General features: G+C 42.3%; 1 protein-coding gene across 4 annotated transcripts in view; it reads right to left on the bottom strand.

Annotated features, from left to right (window-relative positions):
- Positions 1–6,878: 6,878 nt before the first annotated feature.
- ptprea (protein tyrosine phosphatase receptor type Ea) overlaps positions 6,879–24,717 on the bottom strand; it is a 50,314-nt gene continuing 32,475 nt past the window's right edge. Inside the window, exons 3-21 of one of the 4 annotated variants that reach the window (XM_076759725.1) lie at positions 19,174–19,251; positions 18,458–18,554; positions 17,934–18,007; positions 15,839–15,975; positions 15,118–15,208; positions 14,295–14,371; positions 14,084–14,120; positions 13,869–13,966; positions 13,089–13,208; positions 12,576–12,739; positions 12,113–12,248; positions 11,797–11,946; positions 11,623–11,716; positions 10,801–10,877; positions 10,544–10,678; positions 10,167–10,292; positions 9,045–9,196; positions 8,782–8,917; positions 6,879–8,670 (exon numbers count right to left, since the gene is read on the bottom strand). In XM_076759725.1, the coding sequence (XP_076615840.1) occupies positions 8,596–8,670; positions 8,782–8,917; positions 9,045–9,196; positions 10,167–10,292; positions 10,544–10,678; positions 10,801–10,877; positions 11,623–11,716; positions 11,797–11,946; positions 12,113–12,248; positions 12,576–12,739; positions 13,089–13,208; positions 13,869–13,966; positions 14,084–14,120; positions 14,295–14,371; positions 15,118–15,208; positions 15,839–15,975; positions 17,934–18,007; positions 18,458–18,554; positions 19,174–19,246 (2,049 nt within the window). In that variant the 5' untranslated portion in view covers positions 19,247–19,251 and the 3' untranslated portion in view covers positions 6,879–8,595. Of the gene's footprint in view, positions 8,671–8,781; positions 8,918–9,044; positions 9,197–10,166; positions 10,293–10,543; positions 10,679–10,800; positions 10,878–11,622; positions 11,717–11,796; positions 11,947–12,112; positions 12,249–12,575; positions 12,740–13,088; positions 13,209–13,868; positions 13,967–14,083; positions 14,121–14,294; positions 14,372–15,117; positions 15,209–15,838; positions 15,976–17,038; positions 17,201–17,933; positions 18,008–18,136; positions 18,247–18,457; positions 18,555–19,173; positions 19,252–24,717 lie in introns of those variants that run through there. The other 3 variants (XM_076759726.1, XM_076759727.1, XM_076759728.1) reach the window with 3 other exon arrangements.

The raw sequence follows: 24,717 nt of genomic DNA on the forward strand, positions 1-24,717 counted from the left end.
TAGCACAATCATTCCAAGTGGTGTTGAGGGAATGCTTTGCTGTTTTTTTCTTTTTTATGGTGGGAGGTATTATTTTGCTTATTTCGTGCAGCCCTAGAAGAAAAACACGATTGTTGTGGCAACAATTACCATCACTTAATGATATCCTAAATGACATGCAGAATATTTCCTTCAAGATGGCAGCGATGTCCTATCATTCAGCTTGAATCTGTAAATGCTCCATCAGTCTGTCACTAAATATGAAAATCATCATTAGTGATGGTAAATGTCTATCTATCCAGTGGTGTGCACAGTGAGAGGGCAGAGGGGGCTTACTGCTTCTTATGTTCTGAGTGCCAGAGCCTTAGTTACCTCTACTTTCTCCTCTAGTTGGTCCAAGAGTCCCTGTACTCGGTCCAAGCGTCTCCTGAGTGCTGATGCGGTTGGTCCAAATGCCCCTCTGATCCTGCTGGTCTGCATGATTGCACCTCTAGTCTGTTAAAGTAGCTCCTAAGCACCCATCTGATCACTTAAAGCAGACATGGGGAACCTTTTTCTAAACAAGTCTCATTTCAGTTTTTAGAACATCCTTTGAATCATAAATTACACTAACCTATACGACGGCTACAACTGCTCCACTCGGGTGAGGCGTCTGATGTCAGATGGTAGTGATGGTGTGATGCTACTCGAGGCTGGGTTTCCAGTTTTGGGTCAGTCAGTCTTGAGCTGAACCGAGTGTTTGCAAGAGTGCTTTACGGCTCAGTGATTTCATGTCGTAGGTTTAGGCACATCAGTGGATTCCACATTAAACGGCCATAGCAAATACATTCACTTCCTTTGATTGTCATGTCCTGAATCCTCTTGCCAAATGCCTGAAGGAGTTTTGCACACAGCGTATTCAGATGTCATGGCAGGCTTTTGTTCTTGCACAGTAGGGACATGCATAATCTTACCCCTTTCCAGTTGCCACAGCTTTAGTTTTGCTTCAAATGATTTCACAGATGAAAGCAGAGAACTGAGAAGCTGACTGGAGCTTGAGGTTCAGCTCTGAGAGGTTCTTGGTGATGTCCACCCTGTCCAGCCTAATCAAACAGATGCTTGCTATCACTGAGTTTTCATGACAGGTTTTCCGTTCATCTCTAGAATTATTCCAGACAAACTGGCACTCTGGATCAGTTTTACTTTGTGTGGTGCTAGCAAGAAGGCACTCCTTCACAAATTCTCCTTCTGAGTGAGGTTTCAGCTTCTTAGCTGTTAGCTTGCTCACCAAAAATGTTGCCAGCATAACACAGTCTCTGTCAGAATGTGGTCCAGTGAAAGCTGCTTGTTTGGCATCCAAACTCAATCGAGTTGAGACTTGAGACTAGCCTCTTTCATCTAGCATTCTTTCATCAGACCTCGACAGACCCTGCATGGTCAGCACTGCAGAGTAGAACAGTGCACCACCACACCAGGGTCTGCCAAATCTTCCTGGAGGTCTTTTGCCACCAAACGTGGGTTTTGAGCAATCCAAATAGCACTTCTCAGAGAAAGTTTTCTTGATTTTCCAGACCTCCGCTTGACCTCTACTGTCCATGTTAACTGCCGTTTCTCAATTACGTCATGAACTGAGGAAACGCCTGTCGGTTTGCTATCTTCTTAATGCTTCTCCTTCCTCTGCGGGAATGAGTCATGGTATTTGTAAAGCTTTGAAAATTGCATAATCTGGCCTTTCCATGTGATGGCTGTGAACAAGCCATAGAGCTATCAAGCTAATTCAGGTCAGGGAGCACGGTAAAAGTTATCTGAGAGCTCAAATCTCTTGGGGTGCCCCTTGCTTTTGTATGGAGCTCCTTTCATCCTTATTTGTAAAGAAAGGTGTTATCTGAAAAGGATCAACCTTCTAAAGCTGTTGCAAGTAATATGAAGTGTAACTTTTTTTAGACCTTTCACAATTCTCATTGTTTCCGCATTTTACAAATGGCTTTCTGATGCAACATGTAACAGTTCCTCAGAGCGTTAAGAAGGCAAACTCACAAACAGACTGAAGAGGACAAAGGAACTAAGAGTGTCGCCAGACAGACAGGGCTCCTTGACGTTGGCTGGACCACATATTCAATCCCCAGTTGCTGAAACATGACAGTCAATAAATCAGCATTTTATTTCTACGACCTCCCCCTCTGACTGGTGCCCAGAAGGCTTTTAGTTAGAGACCAGTTGGTTAATGAAATGCAACCACAACAACAATATTTCATGTTTAGTGTCTTTTGTTAATCTATGCTGACCTCTTAAAAAGCCACCCTGTACATTATTCAATTCACAGATATTGTCACTGTAATAACAGACGTCAGCAAGATGTGTAGTCTGTGAATGTTTCCTGCTTGATTTTATTGACTGACTGAGGTTTTGTTGATGCGTTAAAATGAAAAAATTGCATATATTGTAAAGCTGTCCGCTGGTCAAACGGTGTACACCGAACAGTTTGTATTTCATTTGAGAAATAACAAACTGGTAATAGACGTTTTTACAAACTGGAAGTTCCTGGACCCCCATTGTTTATTAGAGACCTGTTAGTGAGGAATGTGGCGTCTTGACACCACCATTTCTCCCACTTAGAAATGAGAGGCAAACCTGAACACGGTTGTTTAAAAAGCACATCAAAGGCCATTTTCTGTGGTAGTTTAAAGTGTCATTGTGGTTGAGGAAGTATTGATATCTTCTATGTGAACGCTGCTTCTCAAGTCAGTCAGGGAAGACAGCTGCTCGGATGAGCTGGAATCAGATTTTTCATAAAGCATCTTGGCTATGACTTTGCTTTTTTCCCTTCCCTTTATGACACACACATGAAACACATGTGCCCGCAGTTTTTTTTTTTTTCTTTTGTTTTTTTGTATGCCTCTCTTCTGGCCAGAGATCTGCAGTGTCAGACCTCTGCCTCTCAGTCTTTTTCCTGTTGCTGTTCGGCTGTTGAACTCGGATGCATAGGAAGCTGTCGAGGACTGACAGTAAGCACACTCATCATGTTTTACCACTGGAGGTACCGCCATGGGGATATTCGCTCAGTATGGTTTACTTTATTTTGGTTTAGTTTATCTGACAATAAAAAGACAGATTTCTCAGCTTGTTTGCCAAAGAGAGCACAATAAAGTTTGGGCCTCATTTCCATTGTGGTCCTTGACATATAAACAGCATGGCAGAATGTAACAAAGGAATTTCATGCTATTATGCTAACAACAAATAATAGCAACTGAAAGAATAGAACAAAATAACAGTAGATAAAAATACCAATCAAAATTTGGCGTTCACACTGAAACAAAGTGGATTGTCGACATTGCCACTTTATTGTGTGGAATCCAACCAGACAGATCAGCTGCACTCCCGCTGACATGGGAAATAATTTGTGATGTAGTTTGGGGCCCTATTATTATTTTTTATCATTTGATTGTGTCTTCCCAGTGTTTCATTATTACGTCTTATTGTATGCTTTTGATGGGCTTCATTAAAGCGATTTCTCATCAACAACATAAACAAGACAATAAAAGATTGAAATAAACTCTGTAATTAATAATTATAGGCCTATAACCACTTTCCCTTTTCTTGGTAATATACTGTCTTCAAGCAACTATTCAGCTGTCACAATTGGATGTTTTCCAGTCAGGTTTTCATGCAAACTATATCAGATGCCAGTCTGGTTTCTGTTGTGGTTTGCTGGAGATGACATAATTGATAATATTTTCACTGTGGCCAACTTAGTTTCTCTGTAATTTGAAAGACAAAGACTTTGTCCCTTGATAACTTTTAAACCAGAAAATAAGTGTGGTTTCCCACAAGGGTCAGTTTTAGGGCCCTTTACAGTTGAACATGTATACATCTTTCTCTAAATCTGTTTTGTGTTAAGGGATCTTAGCCCTGAAGCACAAGAAGCTGGTGAAAAGCATGGCAGGCTATGATTTTATCCTATTGGCTTTTAATTGTTCCCTTTTCTTCTATGTTTTGTTATGCTGCATTTTCGGTCTGAACCAGGTAGTGAGCTTCTCCTGTATTTCCTGAAAAAGACGCTCGAAAAGTATATTAGCCTGATGGAACAAGGGAGGAATAGAATAACACTTGTAATGCATTTTTGGGGGCATCGTGTCATATTAACATCCCAGTAAGAGCTGTTTGATTAAATTATGGAAAGACTTAAAGCGCCTGTTGAGAATTTTTCAGTGCAGCAAGACGGTGAGCAGTGAAAGGGAGACAAAGAGAGGAAGCGAGGGTGAGAGAATAAATTTAACAACAAGTCATTATCAAGCCAGTGACTCAGAGCTGTGAAGTCGACAACAGATAGACAGACAGGATCTCCGGTTCATTCATAGGATATTAATGGTACAGTGTCCATGTCCTACCCCGTGCCTGTCTCTTTTCATCAGACACAACCACACTAAGGCCGGAGAAAAGAGTGATCTAACGTGCTCCAGCTGATATCTTAGAAACCACACTTTTGCAGCATATAAATTAAAAAAAAAATCAGTCTCTCGTAGCTTGTCTTTTCACAGAAACAGGGAGTCTTTAGGTTTTTAGCCATGCTAACAGCATAGCTCCATGATCTGTCAGTCAGTTAGTCCACCACTTTGGTCCAGAATGAAATACATCAACAGCTGTTGGATGGATTGCCATGAAATTTGATACAGACATTCATGGTTCCCAGAGGATGAATCCGGCTTTGACTTGGTTATATCCTGACTTTTCATCTCTGTCATCAGCTGTACTTTGTGTTTGGTGCTATCTGGCATGTGTTAGAATGCTAATGTGTAAAACTAATATGCCGATAAACATTAAACCTATGTTAGCATTGTCATGGTGAGCATTAGCATGGTGACGTTAGCACTGAGATCAAACCACTGTTGTGACTAAGTACAGCCTCATAGAGCTAGCATGACTGTAGACTCTTTGTCTTGTTATATCAGCAAAAACAATATTCTTATGTCATGTGGAGCAAGAACCACCACTGATCTGCTTGCACTTTGAAGTCACTCTTCAAAGGTTAGGTTGTTCAAAATTACACTCACTTGAAAGAGTTCTTTGTTCTTGTCTCTTACTGAAGGAGGATTTTTGTATGGAGAAAATGTTTAGATTGATTCACCTTTTAACAAATTTAATGGGAATGAAAGTGAAAAACATTGTTTGGCTTCATGCTGGTCCGATAATACAACGTGAGTAGTCCCAAATACTTCATTCTTATGCATTTTTGGTTTTTGAATTTGCATTACAATCAAGAGACGGTGACAGGAATGTGAGCATGTTTGGGGGAGAAGTGACAGAATAAGTGAAATGACTTTGCTTGACACACACAGTGTAATCAGAAATTAGTTTCCGAAGCCACACATGAAAGCCTTTCAGCAGAGGGGTCACGGCGGAGGCCACCCTGCCAATAAAAGGCTCATGTTCCATATTATATTAGATAGAAAAGTAGAAGCCTTGTGAACGACCAAATTTAATTAGGTAAGGGTCAGTCAATATGAGAGAGTCAGTTAGGGTTAATACATAATTCATATGACCTCTCCACTCAGGCTGACCTTTTTTTGGGCTACGGCCCCTCCTGCTGAGGGGTGTTACCATGGCGCCAGGACCCAGAGGAAATGGAAATTGTCAACAAAGAGGCTTTTTGTCACTTGGGTTTTTTCTGCAAGATAGAAAACGTGATTGTTTGGCAAAAATAGCTCATTTTCCCTGTTATTGACTGGTGGCAGTCACATGGATGAAAGTTTTGTGTAACCGCACATTTATATTTGGAAGTCGATTATTCTTTTTTTTTTTATTAGTATTATTAGTAGTAGTTTTGAAGTATCTGCTTATCACATTCACTGGACAGCGGCTTTCGTACAGAGGAGATCATTTGGATTTACGTGGATGTGACACTGTTGATTAGCGGTTTATTTGACTTTTATGGCTCTTATCTGTAATCTGAATCACTGTTTCATTGTGCTGATATTTAGGAGTTGATGCATTGTTCATCAATAAAACAGCTTCATTATTTGTCTCTGGATTTCAGTATCACCAAAGTCTTGGTAGGCAGCTTGAGGATACACTGAAACACCACATTATGACAGAGTGGTATCCTATTTCAGAATCTCACATTGTTTTATCAGTTGGATTTTCCCTTTAATTAATTGATTTTCTCATCTACATATAGATTGAGGTGCACTGCCACCTGTTGGCTTAACCTAGTACTTACACAGCTCAAGAAATCTGCCTTTATGCCTCAAACTGTCATAAGCAGTGAAACTATAGTATCACTGACCATCTTCATGATGATGATGATGCTGCTTAAGGTATCTTCACTGGTGACTTCCAGAATCTTTGTCACTGTTCATGGTTTGCATTTGTCAGTTAAATTAAATATTCTCATGCAGATCAGACGGTTCCAGAGCAGCTCGGGTAACAAAGAGGTTGTGGGTTCAAGTCTTTTTTTTTTTTTATTTACAGTAGATTTGAGAGCTTAGTCATTTTATGAACTTGTTGAAGTCATTTTTATAAGCAAAAATGGCAGAAAGACACTGATTCTAGTTTCTCCAATGTGAGTATTTGCTGGCTTTCTGAGTCTTCTGTGATGGTGAACAGAATATCTGTAGGTTTTTGGACTGTAGCTCACATAAAACAGGACATATGAAAATCGGAAGTTGTGATGGGCATTTTTCATTATTACTAATCAAGAAAACCATTACTCTGCTATTCAGTTCAGGATCTTATTGAGTGTTAAAGGGAGTTTATGCAGTGTATTATCCGCATGAATTGTATACACAGTCACAGTGGCTTGACAGGTCCCTCAAAGCTGAAATGAAACCTTTGTGCAAGCTGTTGCACAGTAGCGCTAATCTTTTTTTTTTTTTTTTCCCACTCGGAAAGACATCTGAACAAAACTTTCACTGACCCCCAAAGCATTTTTACATGAATTTAATATTGCAACTTGCATTTCAAAGACATTGAGAATCCGAAGAGGGATAGACCACCCACAGAGAGAGAGAGCAAAGGCAAAGAGCTGTAGTCTAAACAGAGCCTTCTCAATATTCTTAAAAGGATGGCATAGACTGAAAAGAAGCCATGGGAAAATACTCGGCTTGGTTTGTTAAGTCTCTTCTTCTGCTGCACCTCACATCTCCCACAGATAGCACACAAAACATGTCCAGTCACTTGACAGTTCCTCGCCGCTCGGCCACTTTCACAATGTTAGCACTTTTTCATGTAGTATTTACATACAGCGTCAACAGAATTACACATCTTCTTGAGGTTTAAAGCAGAGCTGGGTCAGATCATTGCAAGTGTTTGGTTTAATGTCAGAGTACCAGATGGATGGATGGGGGGGGGTACTTCCTCAAGAGAAACGCACAGAGCATTTTCACATTCAGATACTTTCTTGTGAATGAAACTACCGCGAGATAAAAACAAACCCACGTATTCTAAAACATACAGAGTGACTGAATGTTATAGTATGGGGTGTTTCTGTGGTTGTTCTGGCATTAAGCAGGCACTGAAGCACCACACTTGTGTATTGTGGTTTTTGCTCTTACAGGACTCATCTAATATAACACTTTGAGTACTTTCCTGTGTCACTTGTGCACCTGACACAGGTTAGCAACCACACTTACCTTTCAATGCTCGGCCTTCAACTCAGGGTTTTTCTACTTTTCCTTGTCTTAAAAATGTACATATGGCACCGATTTGTTAAAAATCTCTAATCTATATTATAAATAAAGCAATAGACATACTCTTGAATATTGCAGGTTCTTGGCAAAAGGCTTAGTTATATGTGCTTTTTAATGTGCAGTCATTTTAGCAAAATACTTCTCGCTGTCTACAGACAAAAGGCAGACTGTAGTAATGTTACATCCATGTTAAATGCAGTTGCATACCTTTTTTTTTTGAGGTACAAAACCATTTTAATGGTCTTTCATGACTCTTTGATACTTTGTCTAACTGTTAAACTTCTGAATGAATCCGTTTTGGAAATCAACCCCGCTGCCGTCACCTCGGCCTCTGTTGCATAACTTCATGTTCTCTGCGTTATGGCTGAAGTGATTCATTCTTTTTCTGACAATATTTCCACTGGAAAGAGTATCACATTCGTGATGGGCATGTAGCTTGAGGACAATGAAAAATAATTCAAATATCGCCTCTAATCTCAGAAGTCATCAATAAATGAAAGAATGTACTGTATGCTCACATAAAAATAAAAAAATCGTAGCTTTCCTGTCATGTTCTCCAAACTCAAGAAAGGAATGTCATCGTCAATACATAAATACATTTACAATAACTACAACTTTTAAAAATATTACGTGGTCAATCCATAATAACACTTAGATAAACATTTAAAGTACAGTATTATACAACAAAACTGAAATAAGAGACGAGGTTTGAAACAACACTTCATGACAAAATAATTATCATACATGATGTGAAATATACATTATTAATCTAACGTTTTCATTTACAATTTTCATCCACTGACATACAGTATATTACAGCAAGGATGGAGTTTCAGTTAATGGTAGGACAAGTGCATAGCAAAATAGATCATTTGACCAAGTTAAAGAAACACAGAACTGACAAACCAGCTTTAGAAAACAACATTAAAAACCATGTTTAAGGCAAATCTCGTCATTTAAAATTGGCATAGTCTGAGAAAATGTCGACAAAGTCTTGTACCACCCTGTAGCAGAAGTCGTACTGTTCCTGTGGAATGAAATGGAAAAGATGGATCAGGTGGCAGCCTGTAAAATCAGTTTGAGTCGAGATAAAACAAGAAACCTTAGATGGTTCACGTCCACTTCTGCTCATACTTACCACAGTTTGGACCATATGAGGCCTCTGCATGCGTAAACTCTTCACAGTTTGGAACACGTCCAGCAGGCCTTCTGCCTTGACTCGCTCCAAGATATTGCTCAGTGCAATGAACGTACCTGTTCGCCCTGCACCAGCACTACAGCACACACAAACACACACATTTAAAAAAAAAAGCTATTTTTCAAGCATGAACAGTGGCTTGCAAATACAACCCGTTTTGAGCTGCGAAATGCTGCAGTAGAACTATGCCAATATGAAATAACCTGCAGTGTACGACGATGGGATGGTTCCCAGACTGCTGCTGCTGTCTCTGCACCGAGGCGATGATGTCGATCATGCCTTTCCCCTCGGCCGGGATGCCGACCTCCGGCCAGCCGTGGAAGTGGAAGTGCCTGATCACCCTTGTCTGCTTCTCCTTTGAGAGGAAATGCACAGGCAGATGAGAGATCGTAATACCTTTCAAATATGATTTATTAGCACATAATGGCAGGTGCAATGTCAGGGTAGGTTAAGTGTGCAGTCGATGAGTGGTGGACTGAGGGAGGCAGGAATATAATCCTGAGCCTCTGAGAGGTGATGTGGGTCGAATTTAATGAAGTATATGAGATGGGAGGAACCCACTTGATAATCTTCAACACATCCTGCCTACCACATTTCCTCTGGCAGCCTAAAGAGTTCTGTACTCACTTGGGTTCCTGTTCTCTATAAGACAGTTATGTTAGATCCTGTGTAGTTTTACAGAGTCACATACAAAAAGATTCATATAAGGTTCACTCAATAAGGCTTAAAGAGGGAACATTATCCAATCACAAAAACATAAAGATTACAGAAAATTCAACTTTTTCTTCCTCTGTAATTTGTTTAAATTGCCTCACTGCAGCAATATAAAGCTAATAATGAAAATCTAATAAGGTAATGTACAATAATATATCACTCACAGGGACGTCTTTCCTGTAGAACGAGCATTTTTACCTTCAATACTTAGTAAATTTTTATCAATACTTTCGTACTTTTATTTAAGTAAGCTTTTTAATGCAGATGTTTAACTTGTAATGGAGGATTTTTACATTGTTGTATCTCTGCTTTTACTTGAGTAAACAATACTGACACTTCTTCCACCACTGGAAGTTATTACAATAAATTCACTGTGAGAAAAATGGAAAATTGTTCACGGGACACTATTTTGATTTAAAGTGGAACCAATCTTATAATATTTAGTTGTAGTTACACAGTGCAAGAGCATTATTTCATATGCCTCTGTAAAAGAACTAAAATGCGCTATAGAATTACATCAAGAGAGCCAATAAATGCTGTTTCATCCTGACAGGCAAATGTAATGTGGTGCTACCGCCTCATTAACAGCTGTGATAGGTTCATTTGCTTACCGGAACAAAGGTGAGTACCAAGTCTCTTAGACTGAAGGTGTCACACAAAGTGTCTCCCTTCAACTCCACTGTGTAATCTCCATATGTTACTGAGTCCTCTGTGGGCCAGTACTGGCAACATTTGTCCTGTGAAAACAGATAAAAACAGAGCTTGACAAATAAGTTAAACAGAAACAGCAGCTTCATATATGAAATCTAAATATTCTAAAGTAATTTTGGGCCAATCTATTCAATACTGCACAAAGATGAACTAGCATAAACGTATGGTTTTGTGACAGAGGCAAGAAATCAGAACCGAGATGGTTTATGTAGCTCTGCTGCAGTGGTTATTGAAGCCATTAATCATGGCCTTGCAGCCATCAGCTATCGCAGCTTACCTGCTCCCTCTCCTGGAGCTCAGTGAGCATGACAATGGAGTGACACTTCCATTCCCACACCATTCTCCAGAAATCCTCTACTGTGTGTGGAAGAGGGCCCTGGGTGGCAATGAAGTAGTCCTTCTGCCTGTAGCCCTGAGTCACAGCGAAACACACACATCATCTGCTTTATAGGTCCAGTACTATGTGTCAGAAGCAATACTTATGAACTATTGAAGGTATAAATGCAAGAAGGAAGGATCCTTAAATCTGCTTACGTCTATGAAAGATGCATTGATGTAGTCCGTGAACTCCTGACCTCGTCTCATGGACAGAATGACTCTGTTGAAGTCATCTGAAATGGGAATAGAGCAGGTTATGAACTGTTCAGTCATATCTGGTATACAGGATTGGAAAATATTGTGATAATATCAGAGCGCCACTGTGAGTTGCTATATGGAACAGGGGTAACACTTTGTATGAAGGTACACAATATTCACCTTTAACTAGAAGCTTATCAGCAGTGTTGTGAAGGTTACTGAAAAAAGGTAATTAGTTCCAATTCAAAGTAACTGAATTACTTAACAAATTACTGCATATAAACGTCTAGCTACTGTGGAAAGTAACTTTTGTGTTGCTTTAAAATGTGTGCTTCAATGCTCGTGTTAATGCACACACGTTGTAGCTATAGGAGTTATTCATACTCCCGACCAGCAGAGGGCAGCAACAACTAGCATTCCTACCTGTAAGCAACTGTGCTTGACTTGGTTAGATAGGATTTAGTAGAGGAAGATCCAATTAATGATGGACTTACATGTTAACTTGCTTTGCTACAATGGTTAAATAACTTCCTTCCTGACTAGCAGTAAGTAGTAATGAGGCTATTGAGGGAAAAGTCTTGGTTAATAGTAGTTGTAGACCATGGCCATACAGAATAAGGCATTAATAAGTGCTTTATAATGACTAATAAAGAGCCCATTTGCTACCAATATGCATGCTAATAAGCAACTACTTAATGGTGAATGTGTACCTTAATATAAAGCGTTACCAGAACAAACCTCCAGACTATTCATTGTTCTATGATTTTCCTTCTTTCTTACATGGAATAATTTGCAGAACTCTGTTCTTCTTCATGTTGGCAGGAAGGTTCCCCGTTCTCATGTTCTCCTTCATTATTCGCATGTTTGTCAGTTTCTGGGCAGAAAGCAATCAAGCAAAGTGATTTTATTAAATGTCATCTTTTATGGGCCGTGATGCGAAATAAGAGGTCTTACCTTAAACTCTTCCTCTAGGCCGACCCGGTCACCGGTTGCGAAGGTGTTGTGCAGTTTGTGCAGATGTCCTTCCAGAGACGACACGTCCAGCTCGGTGTCTCCATAGAGGTAGTATTCAAGCAGGGCCTGGTAGATGAATGAGTACTGCATCTGGGGTGAGAACACACACACACAAACACACTACGCATTAGCACATTTGAACATTCACAAATGCCAGAGAGTGAGATAATTCACTCATTAACTCAAGGATTAGTGCTGTGTCATGTGGCTGACATTACAGAGTGGGAAGTTGGAATGTGTCATATCTCCAACTCACATCTGTCTGAATGAGCTGGGAGCGCTGCTCTCGTATCTTAGAGACGAACCCAAACACATCAACTTTCTGCTCGGCGTGCATCATGTCGATCATGGCATCTATTACGATGAAGGTTCCCGTCCTCCCAACACCAGCGCTGCAGGGACACCAAACAAAACACAGTCTGAACGAACCACAATCCTCAGCTGACTCGTATGTCAATAGACAACAGCAGTGAAACAAAGGAGCATCTGTGCTTGTAAACACATGTATTGCTATAGTCACTCGAAATGTTTCCAGCCTGAGCTGCCGGTTTGTTTTCCAGTCCGCACACAAAGCGGATATTTCACAGAAAAGATATTTATCTCCATAGAAACAAATTGCATAATTAAATCCATTCAAGGTAACGTTCAGTCAAAAGCATAAACATGCCAGTAAACAGCAAAATGATAAACAATGAGCCGTTAGCTCAGCGTTCTGGTACCTGCAGTGGACCACAATAGGCCCAGAGAAGGCTGGATTGACCACCTTGACCTTTTTGAGGAATTTGAGCATGCCGATGGGGGAGAAAGGAACTCCGAAGTCGGGCCAGCTGGTGAAGTGCAGCTGGGTGACCAGCCTGGGAGTCTTAGCAGCATCGCTGGCTTGCTACATAGTGACACAAACACAGGAAGAAACACAGTTAACAGTTTTTATGCCACTTGCATAGCAAGTTTGAAGACCCAGTCTGGCCCCAGAGAAGTCTTTTGATGAATCCCAGAGTCAACAGGACTCACCCGCCCGCTATCAAAGTACCAACAGTTTTCACTCCATGAATGGTACATTTTCTGAACCGTAGAGCAAGATTTTTTACACAGAAATTCAAAGCCAGGGTCTGGTTGCCTTATTATGAAAAAGGAACTGAACTACACATGATACAGCATGCAGTAATATTTCACGGACACCACCCACATTTCTATGGAACACAAAAACCACACAAGCACTTCTCAGGCCTTACATATTGTATGCAGAACTTGCGTATGGTGTAGTCCACGAGGACAGTGAAGTCTTCCACCGCCACCCTCACATTCCCATAGGTCCAGCAGCCCTGATCTGGCCAGTACTGGTAACACTTGTCCTGTGGGGAGATAATGACAGCCATTACTCATTGAATTAAATGCCTAAAAGGGAGTTGTTCTTCTATAATGTATTCAAGGACTTTCCTTTCAAGAGACAAAATGGTTCAAATGCAGAAGCACACATGTTCCAATTTCACAGCCAGTCACTCCAGATTAGGGTAAGTGAGAGAGGTGAAACCACTCGATATAAGACGTTGCTGGGTGATTATGATACTGACTTGGAGGACTTAATAACACATTATGTAGCCATTGATTTCAACCCGCTCTCATGCTGATTTAAATCTTCACCAATTCTCTTCTTATTGATCTCTGTAGCCTCTCTCCCCTCTCCTTGATCACTGAATGAGCTCCGGTTCAACTGGCTCACAATAAAGACTGTGCAATTACCTCAGAGAAAAGAGATGTCAGAGGGGAGATTACAGGTGTGAAATGAATGGTTTAAATTAAACTCCCTGCTTTCACCTTTGACCATAACCAATGAAATCTGTTTGAAGCCCATTTCTTCTCAAATCTTTTCGCGACGCTCCATTAATCCCTCCGGAGCGTCAGAGCAGAGACTTGGCTGGAGAAGAAGCCGAGGAACTCGTAGGAATGTGTGACTTTGTTCATGGACACTTCAGCGTCTCAGATGCATTTAAACGAGGCGGGAAATCACTCACTTCTTTTCTTTCTTTCAGATTTGTCAGCATGACAACGGTCGCTACTTTCTGCTCCCAAATCATCCTCCAGAAATCTGCTGCGGTGTCTTCTTTTGGACCTGGGAGACAAAAGAAATCAATGATTAATATAGAAATACATGATTCATTAAGACACAAAATTAATAACCAAGGTATCAGTAATTATGTAGGTCATTTCCATGTGCACTATATCTTACCTTGTGCTGCAATGAATTTGTTCTTTTCCGTGAATCCCTGTTAGAAAAGATCATTAAGTTAATTAAGATTATTAATCAAAAGACCCTGGGGTGAGATTGTCTCTTCAGCTGCTGTTTTAAAGGTATTTATAAGAAAATAATTGTTATTTTGGTACAGTTAGTGTTCACCACGCTCAACCGAATGAAGGGAGAAACAAACAGCTTCACTCACATCAATGTAAGAAGCGTTCACATAGTCTGAAGAGGGATTTCCATCCAGCTGAGTCAGCACCACTCTGGAATGATCATCTGGTGGTGAAAATAACATTGGAAAGGTTCGAGGGTTACAGCGGAAAAACAACACACACAGTCTGTCACCGTGCTCTGATTGTAGACGAGGCAGCAGGTAGGTTTGACCGAAACGTTTGGAGAAGGACATCCATACCACTCATCCACTGCATCCAGCAGCCGCTTAGCTTAGCTTAAACACAAACACAAGCTAGCCTGTCCAGAGCTAACAAAATCCGGGAGCAGTAACTTCCTGGAGTGTCTGCTGATTGCCTGACAGCTCCTCCAGTAAAGAAAGAGTTCGGCAGCTAACAGCAAATTGTCCCTTTATGTGCAAATGAAACTATATAATGTGTTAATTTGTGAGTTTTAAAGGTGTTGGTGGGTGAATTTTTTTTTACCTTTGGACAGAGCCAAGCTAGCCTTTTCCCTCAATTTCCAGTCTTTATGCTAAGCTAAGCTATCTTGCTGCATATTTACCATACCGACAGGAGAGCGTTAAAACATTCATGTAGCTAAAGAAAAAAAATGAAAACGCACACCGTATTATTAATGAGACAGAAATGAGTGACAGGAACTTCTAATGGAAAACGGAAGAAGGGTAGAGGCGTTTGATTGTGAATGAACACGAGCCGGAGGATCAGCTGTATCTGAAGTGTTGAAAAAAAAGGAAAAAGGAGGACACGTGCACACACGGGCAGGAAACTGTGAGTTCTGGGTGTGAGTCAAAAGAAACCTAGTTCCTACAGAACAGAAAGTACACTCACAGGGAAGGATGTTGGGGTATCTGTTCTTCTCCTTGTTGTCGTCCTTGTTGGCCTCCTCGTACGTCCCCTGGGCATTACCCCCTGGCAAGGACTGCAGGACAGAACGACAGTTAGATTCTATGTCTCCCACACTGAAAACCTGTCAGGCTGACTTTCAACCGCTCATGTGGATCGTGTTCTGCTGTACGCACGGCCTTGTCACTTCCTCTGCCACCTACAGTAAACAGCGCTCCATTAAAAGCAGAGCACTTCGACTTCCTCTGTCTGTGCTGATAAACTGTCTGAATAAAGTCATACTTGTATGTGTTACATGGACCATGACTCACATTTTTGTTGACTCAGATCCTCAATCATAGTCACAAATAGGCAATAGGGTATTTTTCATGCATGTGGGTGTGTGTGTACAGTATGTGTCATGGACAATGTGACAACACATACTGTAAGTCTGAACATTCGTCTTTCACACAAACCAACCAGCGTGTCACAGTTGTGGTAGGAAAACTGAAATTTTAGATATTTTCTAGGTGGTTTTGTTGCCACAGTTGAGAGCACAAATCAACAATTAACCACACCTGACCATAAACAATCCTACAAATCAACAAGTTTGCACCACAGCGGCTCCTGATAGAAACACGACTTCCGCTACTCCTGCAGGATACAAAAGACTGCCTGATGACCACCTGCTCCTCTAACCTCCAGGCGGGGATGAGGGGACGCTTACATTGTACTCCTCCCTGAAGAGCTTGCCATCGTCAGCTGAGCGGAGCCTGTATTCCTCCTCGAGGTGGTCCACCGGGATGGGTAAGTAGGTCTTAGAGGCTGAAGGGGATCTGGGCAGAAGGACCACCGTCTGTTGCTCTGTGGGGAGGACAGGCAGTGGGTTTATCATCCCTGCTGGACTGAGAGAGCTTAATGCTATGGTTGTTGTGTTAAAAGAAAACTGATTTAACTTTGCAAATTATTAAATTATTATGAAATGGATGACTGAGAAATGAATTATAAAACAGGATTGGGTTTAATTAGACCAGTGGTTCCCAACGTTTTTGCCAGATGTACCCACAAAGACCCCCGTCATGACAATGTGAGCTGATATCACACTTACATAAAAGTGGATACTGTTACACGATCATGTTTTCATACAACACTTAGGGTGTTTTATCTGTTACTTTTAGCCAACCATTTCAACTGTTTAACCGCTACTGTCAAGAATAATTTCAACCCTTGTATCCACTCCTGTTAGCTTACTGTTTCCACTGTTTATCCATTACTTTTAGCTTTTTCACCTGTTAATCCATTGTTTTTAGCTTTCTCTTTCAAGTGTTTATCCATTACTTTTAGCTATTTCAACTGTTTGTTACTTTAACTATTAACTAGTGGAACATTTCTGCATTACTTTTAGCTCACACACTTTAAATCACAACACATAACATTCAGGTATTACAGGTGACTCAGTATATGTATATATATTTTACATGAACTCATAATTTCTACTTCTTCAGTTTAATTTTCAGGTACTCAAGCAGAAGTCCCCCCTTGGAGTACAAGTACCCTTGGTTGGGAATCACTGACTTAGACACTAAGCTTTGATCCTCTGCATGGAGACCAAAATGATTATCAAACTGATTTACAGTCTTATGACATGTTGGTGTGTGTGTTTGCCAACACCTCAGTAACTTAAAAAAAAAAAGGAGTTTAAGTATTCAATGATCACCAAACATCAACAAGTGTTAGAGAACCACAGAACCCCACGGAAAGGCTGCTCACAGCACCCCAGAGGAAGGCTTTTGAATGGAAACCTCTCTGAAGCGCCTGACTAGGCATTCGGTTAGCGCTCACAAAATTTGGAAAAAGTAGGTTGAAGAAGTACTGAGAAGGTGTTAGTAATATGAGATTCCTTATACCGCCACCCTGTATACCTGACCTGGTGGTAAAGTGGTGTATAACGACTCAGTACTGTATCCAAACTCTAAAACACAACACATGTCAAATTACACACAGCACACACACACACACACACACACACACACACGTACAGTCATACAGGCAAAAAAACATCATGTTCATAAGACAGAATGCAGTTAATGGGCCAACATGACACTTCTGCTTTCAGTTTTATCCTCTAAGAAATATGATTCAACACTACATGTGAATATATGCTGTAATATTCTCAAGCACAGTAAACTATCAAAGTGAAAATTAAATATCACTGTTACATGAAAAAGTGGACCATGTGTCATGTTTACAATCACAGTAATTAGCAGCTCTGCTATTACTCTGATATTTACTCAATGTTTCTTATTGCTATTTTTGGGTGTGTTGGGTATTTTACAGTCATTTATCCTTAGCAGCAAGAATGCAACCTGTTCCGTAGATGCCATTGTAATGTCAGATAAGAAAACACTTCCTAAAGAAACCTCACAGCCGCTCACGACGTTTTGCTTCCTGCACAGTCCAATAGCTGTTAGCATACTTCACACAAACCGGCTTAGAATTGAAATGATGCAGCTTGAAGCTCGGTGACAACTGCGCTGATACCTGCAGCAGTGAAGTTGTGTACTAACTCTACATGCAGCCTCGAAAAGCTTTAAAAAGAAGGTGATGCTAGTTCTTCACATTAACCACAGGAAGTATAACACAACCACAATGCAGTGGTGGGACAATCTGCATGCAGTTACAAATATAAAACTGATGCCTCCTTTACACCTCCCACTATCTGTCTCCTTTACATTCTCGCTATGCTTCTCTTGACAGCCAGCTTATCGCCCTCACAGTCTACAATCTGTCTTCTCACAACGTCCGGTTTAGATCAATGTTACCTTGTTCCTCCAGGATGCCATTTGGAATCTTCTTGTCGACTGTTGTGACGACCGCTTTTCTCTGGTTTTTTAACCTGACAAGAAAAGAAAGCGATAAAATGAGAAGAGCAATGGCACAAAACACAAGATTGAAGTTCAACTTTAGTTAGTTCAGATCTCCAAAATGCTGCAGGTAGCAGTGAACAAAAGCCTTTCCATCCTACCATCTGAAACTTGAGAAGCTATTCTTTCTCATTAGCTGACAGCACTATAGTCCGAATTTGGTACAGAATTAGTTCTTCTGTCTCCTGCTGCCTGTGTGGGTCCACTGTTACTGCCTGGCTGCCTGTTGTCTTCTCACTAAGCATGAGAGGGAGTCAACTAGCAGTACTTCCTGACTGGGCTCCGCCTCAATGACTAAAGGAGGAAGTGTTTGTCACCCCGAGCTCTGCCCCTGAGCCTGGCTCACAGCCAGTCAGAGAGTCCCGGGGAGGGGGTGATGTGAGGTGAGGTGAGGTGACTCCTTGCAGGGTGGGAGAGTTTACCTGAGGAAGTACCAGGCTAGCAGTGCGATGATGAGCAGCAGCAGGGACAGGACCAGCACGGTGGGGAGGATGTGTTGGCTGGGGGATGTAACATCTTCTGAGGAAGAAGGAGAGGCAGAGCTGGGGGTCAGGGAGCACCGTCGACAAAGAAGCAGGAAGAGGGGGGCAAGGACGGCGATGTGCGTGCATATGTCGGTGTGTGCAAATGCTCGGCTGCGTGTGTTTGAGCCGTGCGTCTGTTGCATGAACTGATAGAACAAAATCAAAACTTGGCACAGCAACACACCTCCCATGTTCTCTTCTGGCTGCGGGCCTGATTTAATAACTGGCTTCAGCAGTATTTTGTCTGCAGAGATAAGCATCAGCTCATTTCGTCCTGTCGGTGCGTCTAACAGAAAATCAGAGGCTTTAAGAATGGAGACTCAGCCAAGAGTCACAGCCACACAGCCTGCTATTAGCTGTGTTTATAAAGACGCACAATAAGCCGTAAATTACTGTCCAGGCCTGCTGAAGTTCATTGTGATCCGGTAATAAGAAGGCTGTTGAAAAGGCTATTATCAAGCAGATGCACGCGCTGAGGAAGACGCATCATAATCATATCTAAGGGGAAAGTGATGACTGCGGTGGATAGCGATGGGATTTTGTTGCTATCTCAAATTGTTCTGCGTTGTTCAGCCTCACATGTCGAGGTGCATTGCTTTCTGTATTGTTCTTACCTTGTGTATGGTTGCCATTGCCGGTGGAATTCGATGTTGTCGTGGTTGCCACCAAAAACAGAAGTGGGACCATTGTGACTGCAGAAAAACAAAATGAAGACGGATATTAAATTTAGTGCCAGGCATGTCTGCAAAGTCGAGATTCATGACAACGTGGCCGCTGGGTAACGTCACCATTTAGAGAGCACAAAAGCTATTGACTGATCTGAGGCATGTTTCTTCATTTGTGACTGCTGCTTTCGGGAATGTGCTCATCGGTGCAAAGTTCACGCAGACACAATGGAACAACACACTCATATCCTGGTCATTCATTAAAGTGCCATAAAGCTCTAAAGCTCATTACCTAAAATGTCCACATGGTGGCACAATACTCCATTATTTGAAACAAGGCTACCCAGGATAACAGCTTCCTTACAAGCCCATTGAGAAAAACATAACATCCAGACCAGGAAAAAACACATGTTAAACGTCACATATGCAGATTAAGGTGACGCGTATGTGTGTGCACAAACACAATTACTGCAACCATCCTGACTCAACGCAACACTCCCTATTACTCCAGTAAGAAATATGCTCATGCTTTAATCAGTGCATTATCTGATTGAGTAGTAGTACATGCGACTCTGAGTCGATAACAGCTGTTTTCCTTCAGCTGTTTGCGTGGCAATGCCATGTTGAAATGCATCATTTCCAGGATCTAGCATGTGTTGCATGTTAGAAATCACAACACTAGCAGATGCAACACGCATGCAAACACAAGGCCCGGACTATGAATGAGCGCTTAAGCCAAGCTGAACTGGATGTATCAAATCACAGGGAGCGAAATCTAGAGTCTGAAAGCAAGAGGCTTAACACGGACGCCCCTCGTGCTCCGCTCTTTGCCTCCTCCCCCCTCCCCTGTGATAACATCACCCCAACACAAACACTCAGTTCACACGCACACAAAGACACACGCACGCACGCCGACGCCCACGGCACCGCGAGCGCCGTCCAGGATCCCCCACGCACGGTGACATCCAGGGGTCTCAGCTGAATGATCTCCCCCTCATTTTCTCCAGGCAGAAGAATGCTTAGGAGGGAGGACGAAGGTGTATCTGCGATCGATTCTTGCGTTTGAGCATTCAGAGTGAGTTTCGCAGCGCACTGATTAAAGCACCTCCTTTCTTTTCAAAGCCGTCGGTAAGATTTGAAAACCAATGAGCCTTGAGATGTCTGCAGTTTACAAGGTGTTTCTCTTTTTCCTCGTTTTCAAAAAAGCACTGTCAGAGTTGGAATCTAAGCAGAGGAGGCCAGCACAGAGCTGCTAAAACCTCCATAATGAAGCAGGGCAGAGCGTGCCCCCCCCCACCCCACTGCAGGTGTGTGTGTGTGTGTGGGGGGGGGGGGGGTGCTTTGCAGCTGCGGTGGAAAGAAAGCCAGGCCAAGTGCATAGTCAATGAAGACACTGTGTGCTGAAGCCTCCACGCTGTGCCGCAGTGTCCTGTAATGTGTCCAGGCAGGACACCGGAGGAATGTGGAGGCAGCAGAGCAGAGACACTGACTGCAGCAGGGGGAGAGGGAGCACAAGGTCCAGGTCAATAATATTTCCTGGAGCGATTAATAAACCCTGACATGTCAGCCCCCGCTCCGTGGGGAAGACTGATGAGAGAATTCTAATGAGAGGAGAGGAGTGGGCTGCCCCCGTCTCTCCCGCTCTCCTCCCTCTTTATCCCCCCTCTTTAAGGCTCTCTCTGCAAATGTCACAAGCTTGGACGAGGGGGAGGACATTGAGCTGAGTTAGTACAGTGAGTGAATCCTGAGGGAAGAACTCTGTGTATGAGACGTGAGGTTTTGTGGTGTGGAAGTTCACTCGGGGCACTGTTTGGGACTTTCTTCTACATAAGCTGTATTGAATCTGATGTATGCTGGGTCTGTTTGTTTGTGTGCGCGGCGGCTCACCGGGGACGCCCTGCAGAGTTAGCCCGAAGGCTGTGTCTTGTGGTTAAGCGTTGCTGCTTCTTGTAAGCATCCCCTCGTTCCTGGCTCTCTCTCTCCATCACCTCTGGAGATGTCACGGCGTCACGTTTTAGCCTCCAACGCCTGCGTGGCTCAGCGGCTCCCGGGGGACGGCAGGCTCCTCGCCCCCCCCTCTGTTCTCCAGCTTCTCCCATCTTGTCACTGCAGTGGTCTCTCGCTTGACCTCTTCAGCATCTCTGAGGAGATCACCAACTTCCTTTCCTCTGTCTTTGTGGAGAAATGTCCCTCACATTACTATAAATAAAACTGCTTCCTATTCCTCTGGGTATCTAATCTATTTTCCTTTATTTCTCCTCACTCAGCAGAAACCAGCCTAACGCCACAAGTCTCAAATTAGACTGTTAGCGATGGTCGTCATTTAGCTTGGGTCAGACTCTGGGCAAACAGCTATCATCACATTGTGTGCGCTCTCATCTGTGTATTGTCCTTTCTCCATTTAGCACTCTGCAGCTAGTCACCCACCATCAGCCATAATGAAAATAGGTCATGGGAGATGTCAGCTCGGGGGGAAGTTCTAAGGCGTCCTTTTCCGATTGGAGGACATTTCATGGGTATGTGTGTCCTGGAGTTACCCTGGCATGGAGTTCGCTCTGTCCCACGGTGGGTGAGTGTCATCCTGGGCTGCAGAATTTAAATCACTGCAGACTTATTAAAAAAACTTTACAACAAAACTTTACAAAAACTAGTTTTAATGTCCATATGAGCACGTGAGTATCGTGCTATGACCAGACCTCGGCTGATGTATCACCTGATATTCATTTAATAATGTCGATAGAAACATTGTCACCATAATGCAATCTGTCCAGCAGAGAGCGCTGACAAGCTGATTTTTCAACTGTTGAATGTCTCGTTCATTGTGTATGTTGGTCGCAATCACAAAAAAAAAAAAATCTAACGGATACATATGAAGATTGTTTCTGTTGTGTGCGCGTAAAGAAACAACTGTCTGATATATCAGAGTTTTCAAATACACCTTTTTCTTATCTGGGCTAGAAAAAATCATAACTTATCCACTTTCAGTGGGTTGTATTGTGATTATCTTCTTACGACATGCTTTTACCCAAATTAAGGACTGCAAGCAAGACGTAGTTAAAAACGAACACAATCCTAGCTGAAATTTAGCGTAATGGTGCAGACACTGGTCTGATACACAGTGGAACAAGCTCTCGGTTATCCATCTACATACATAAAGAGCTCGTTTTCATACAGCTAATTAAACAGTATTTGCATAAAATGATCAGTGTATCACGACAGAGTGAGAGCCAGACAGCAGCTGTCCACACGAAACAAGAAACTGCTGAAAGATTATTATAAACCTGATCTTAACCACATCCCCCAGCCGGGTTTCTGCCTACACACTGTACACAACAACGCCTCAGCCACTGTTATAAGTTCATAGAGACCTCCAGCATCTGGTATGCAGCGTGTGACTCACACCTCTGTCTCCACTGATTACAGCCTGCCACCTCTGAATACCTGCGTACCTCACAGCATGTAAACAAAAACGCAGACGCACAGATATCATCACGTCACTTCACACAGACAGGCAGCAGAGACTACGAGCAGGGCGCTGCCAGGCCTCGCTCTGCTTCTGTATGCCTGCGCCAACCATGAAAAGGCCATGTGGGAATTGTGACTCATGGTGAATCTTGTGTTGTTTATGGTCCCAAACAAAAAAGCTGATAAGTGTTTTTCCCTGACAGCGTTTTGTTTTGGAGGATGAGCTATCCGTCTCTGTGGACTTATGTTTTCATTGTAGTGCTTCCTGCTCTGTCATTCTTTCAGTGTGGGTTTAAAAAAAAAAACACACCCCTGAAGTGACATAATGATACCCCTGCAGCTCTCCGCTATTGTCTCACTAATTAGCTCCAGAAACCCAACCATCAGAAAGGACAAGCTTGTTACAATCAGAAGATAAGACGGAGAAATTGGCCGTCTTTGCCTCTGACAGGAAGCGCAGTGTTCCCTGGCATGGAGTCTTGCCGTAGACACAGCACTGTCAGTTCCACTGAATGTGGTTTCTCTGGGCACAGAGTCGCTCTGTCTCTTCAAATACATCAGCTGGGGAATTCGGAAAATGGGTGGTGGGTGTAGGGGCGATGTGACAGGGTGAGCGGCCACTAGGTACATTGTGTCCTCTGAGCAAAAAGCTGCCAGAGTGTTTACCCTTCAGGCTATGAGGTTTTTTTTTATATAACTTAAACCTGCAAGATGGCTTATTAGAGGAAAAACAACCAGTAACCTGAAGCCTTCTGTGCATTTTCCCACTGCTGTGTTCAAAACGAGTTCACAACCTTCTTGCAGTCTCGCTTGCTTTCTTGCAGGTGACTGATCGATGCCGCTCTTGTGTCTGCATGGTAAATGTGAAGCTAAAGCCAGGAGACGGCTAGCTTATCTTAGCATTAAGCCTGGGCGAAACAGCTAGGTCAGATCTGTCCAAATGTTAAAAAATAAAGCTGACTATAACACGTATTTTGTTAATTTAATCCATCAAAAGAGTCAAGAGCGACAAGCTGTGGCCAGCTGCTTCCCCATGCTTCCAGTCTTAATGCTAAGCTAAGCTAACTGTCTCCTGGCTGTATCTTCATATTGAGCGGACAGCTATGACAGTGGATCCTTTAAAAATGATAAATATGATGGACAAAGTGGCTATCCAGTGTTAGCTTATAATGCCAAAGGTATATTTGCAGTTATTTAGTGACTTAAAATTTATTTTTCAACCATAAAATGTCCCATTCATTACATATCTTGGTCACAATTCTTAAATCAGTACATTTATGGGCTCTTCATAAAAATTGTATGTTATGGGTAAATGCTATTATTATTGTCAGAAAAACAAATGCATAGACTAATACAAAAATAATCTCTCTCAATCATCAACTATTGCCTACCAGAAGTGTGTTGTGGTGTATTTATATGCAGAGACTCTGCTCTCCTCTGCTGTGATCGGGACATTTCTGGGCTACATCCTTTGGGCAGTAGGTGTGTAGCTCCCAGCCAATAACAGAGCACAGGTGTGGTCAGGACTTTCTAAAAAAGGGTAGCGACCAGGTGTCAGACCCTGAGCCACATGCATCTAAAGAGGATGCTCTCTGTTACGTCTAACTTGTTAAATTGCAAGTGCATTTGTGTACAAACATACTTAATCCTGTGCACATGTGGTCGTGGGTGGGCCATTATTTCAGGTGCAGCATACTCATTCTCATAAGGACCTCGATAGTCTTTGTTAGCAGCTTGCTCATGTGGCGCTACCACAGAGTGACCTGTGTGCAAAACAGAGAAGCCTTATTTATAGAGCAGAGCTGCAAGAGCTTATCAGTGTGATATCGAGTCATGCTGTGGTTGGATGCTATACGGTGTTTGTCTCTGTAGCTACGCTCACAGGTGTAAATTTGAGCTGTAATGTTTGGTTTCCATGGCTGAACGGTGTAGAGAAGGTTTTGTCTTGAAGGTTTTCTGTGGGTGTGTTTTGTAATAATGTGTCTTCCTGTTCATGTTGCATTATGTGAAGGGTAGCATGCAATGGTT

The sequence above is a fragment of the Chaetodon auriga genome, chromosome 20 (genome assembly GCF_051107435.1).
Source record: "Chaetodon auriga isolate fChaAug3 chromosome 20, fChaAug3.hap1, whole genome shotgun sequence".
NCBI classification, from domain to species: domain Eukaryota; kingdom Metazoa; phylum Chordata; class Actinopteri; order Chaetodontiformes; family Chaetodontidae; genus Chaetodon; species Chaetodon auriga.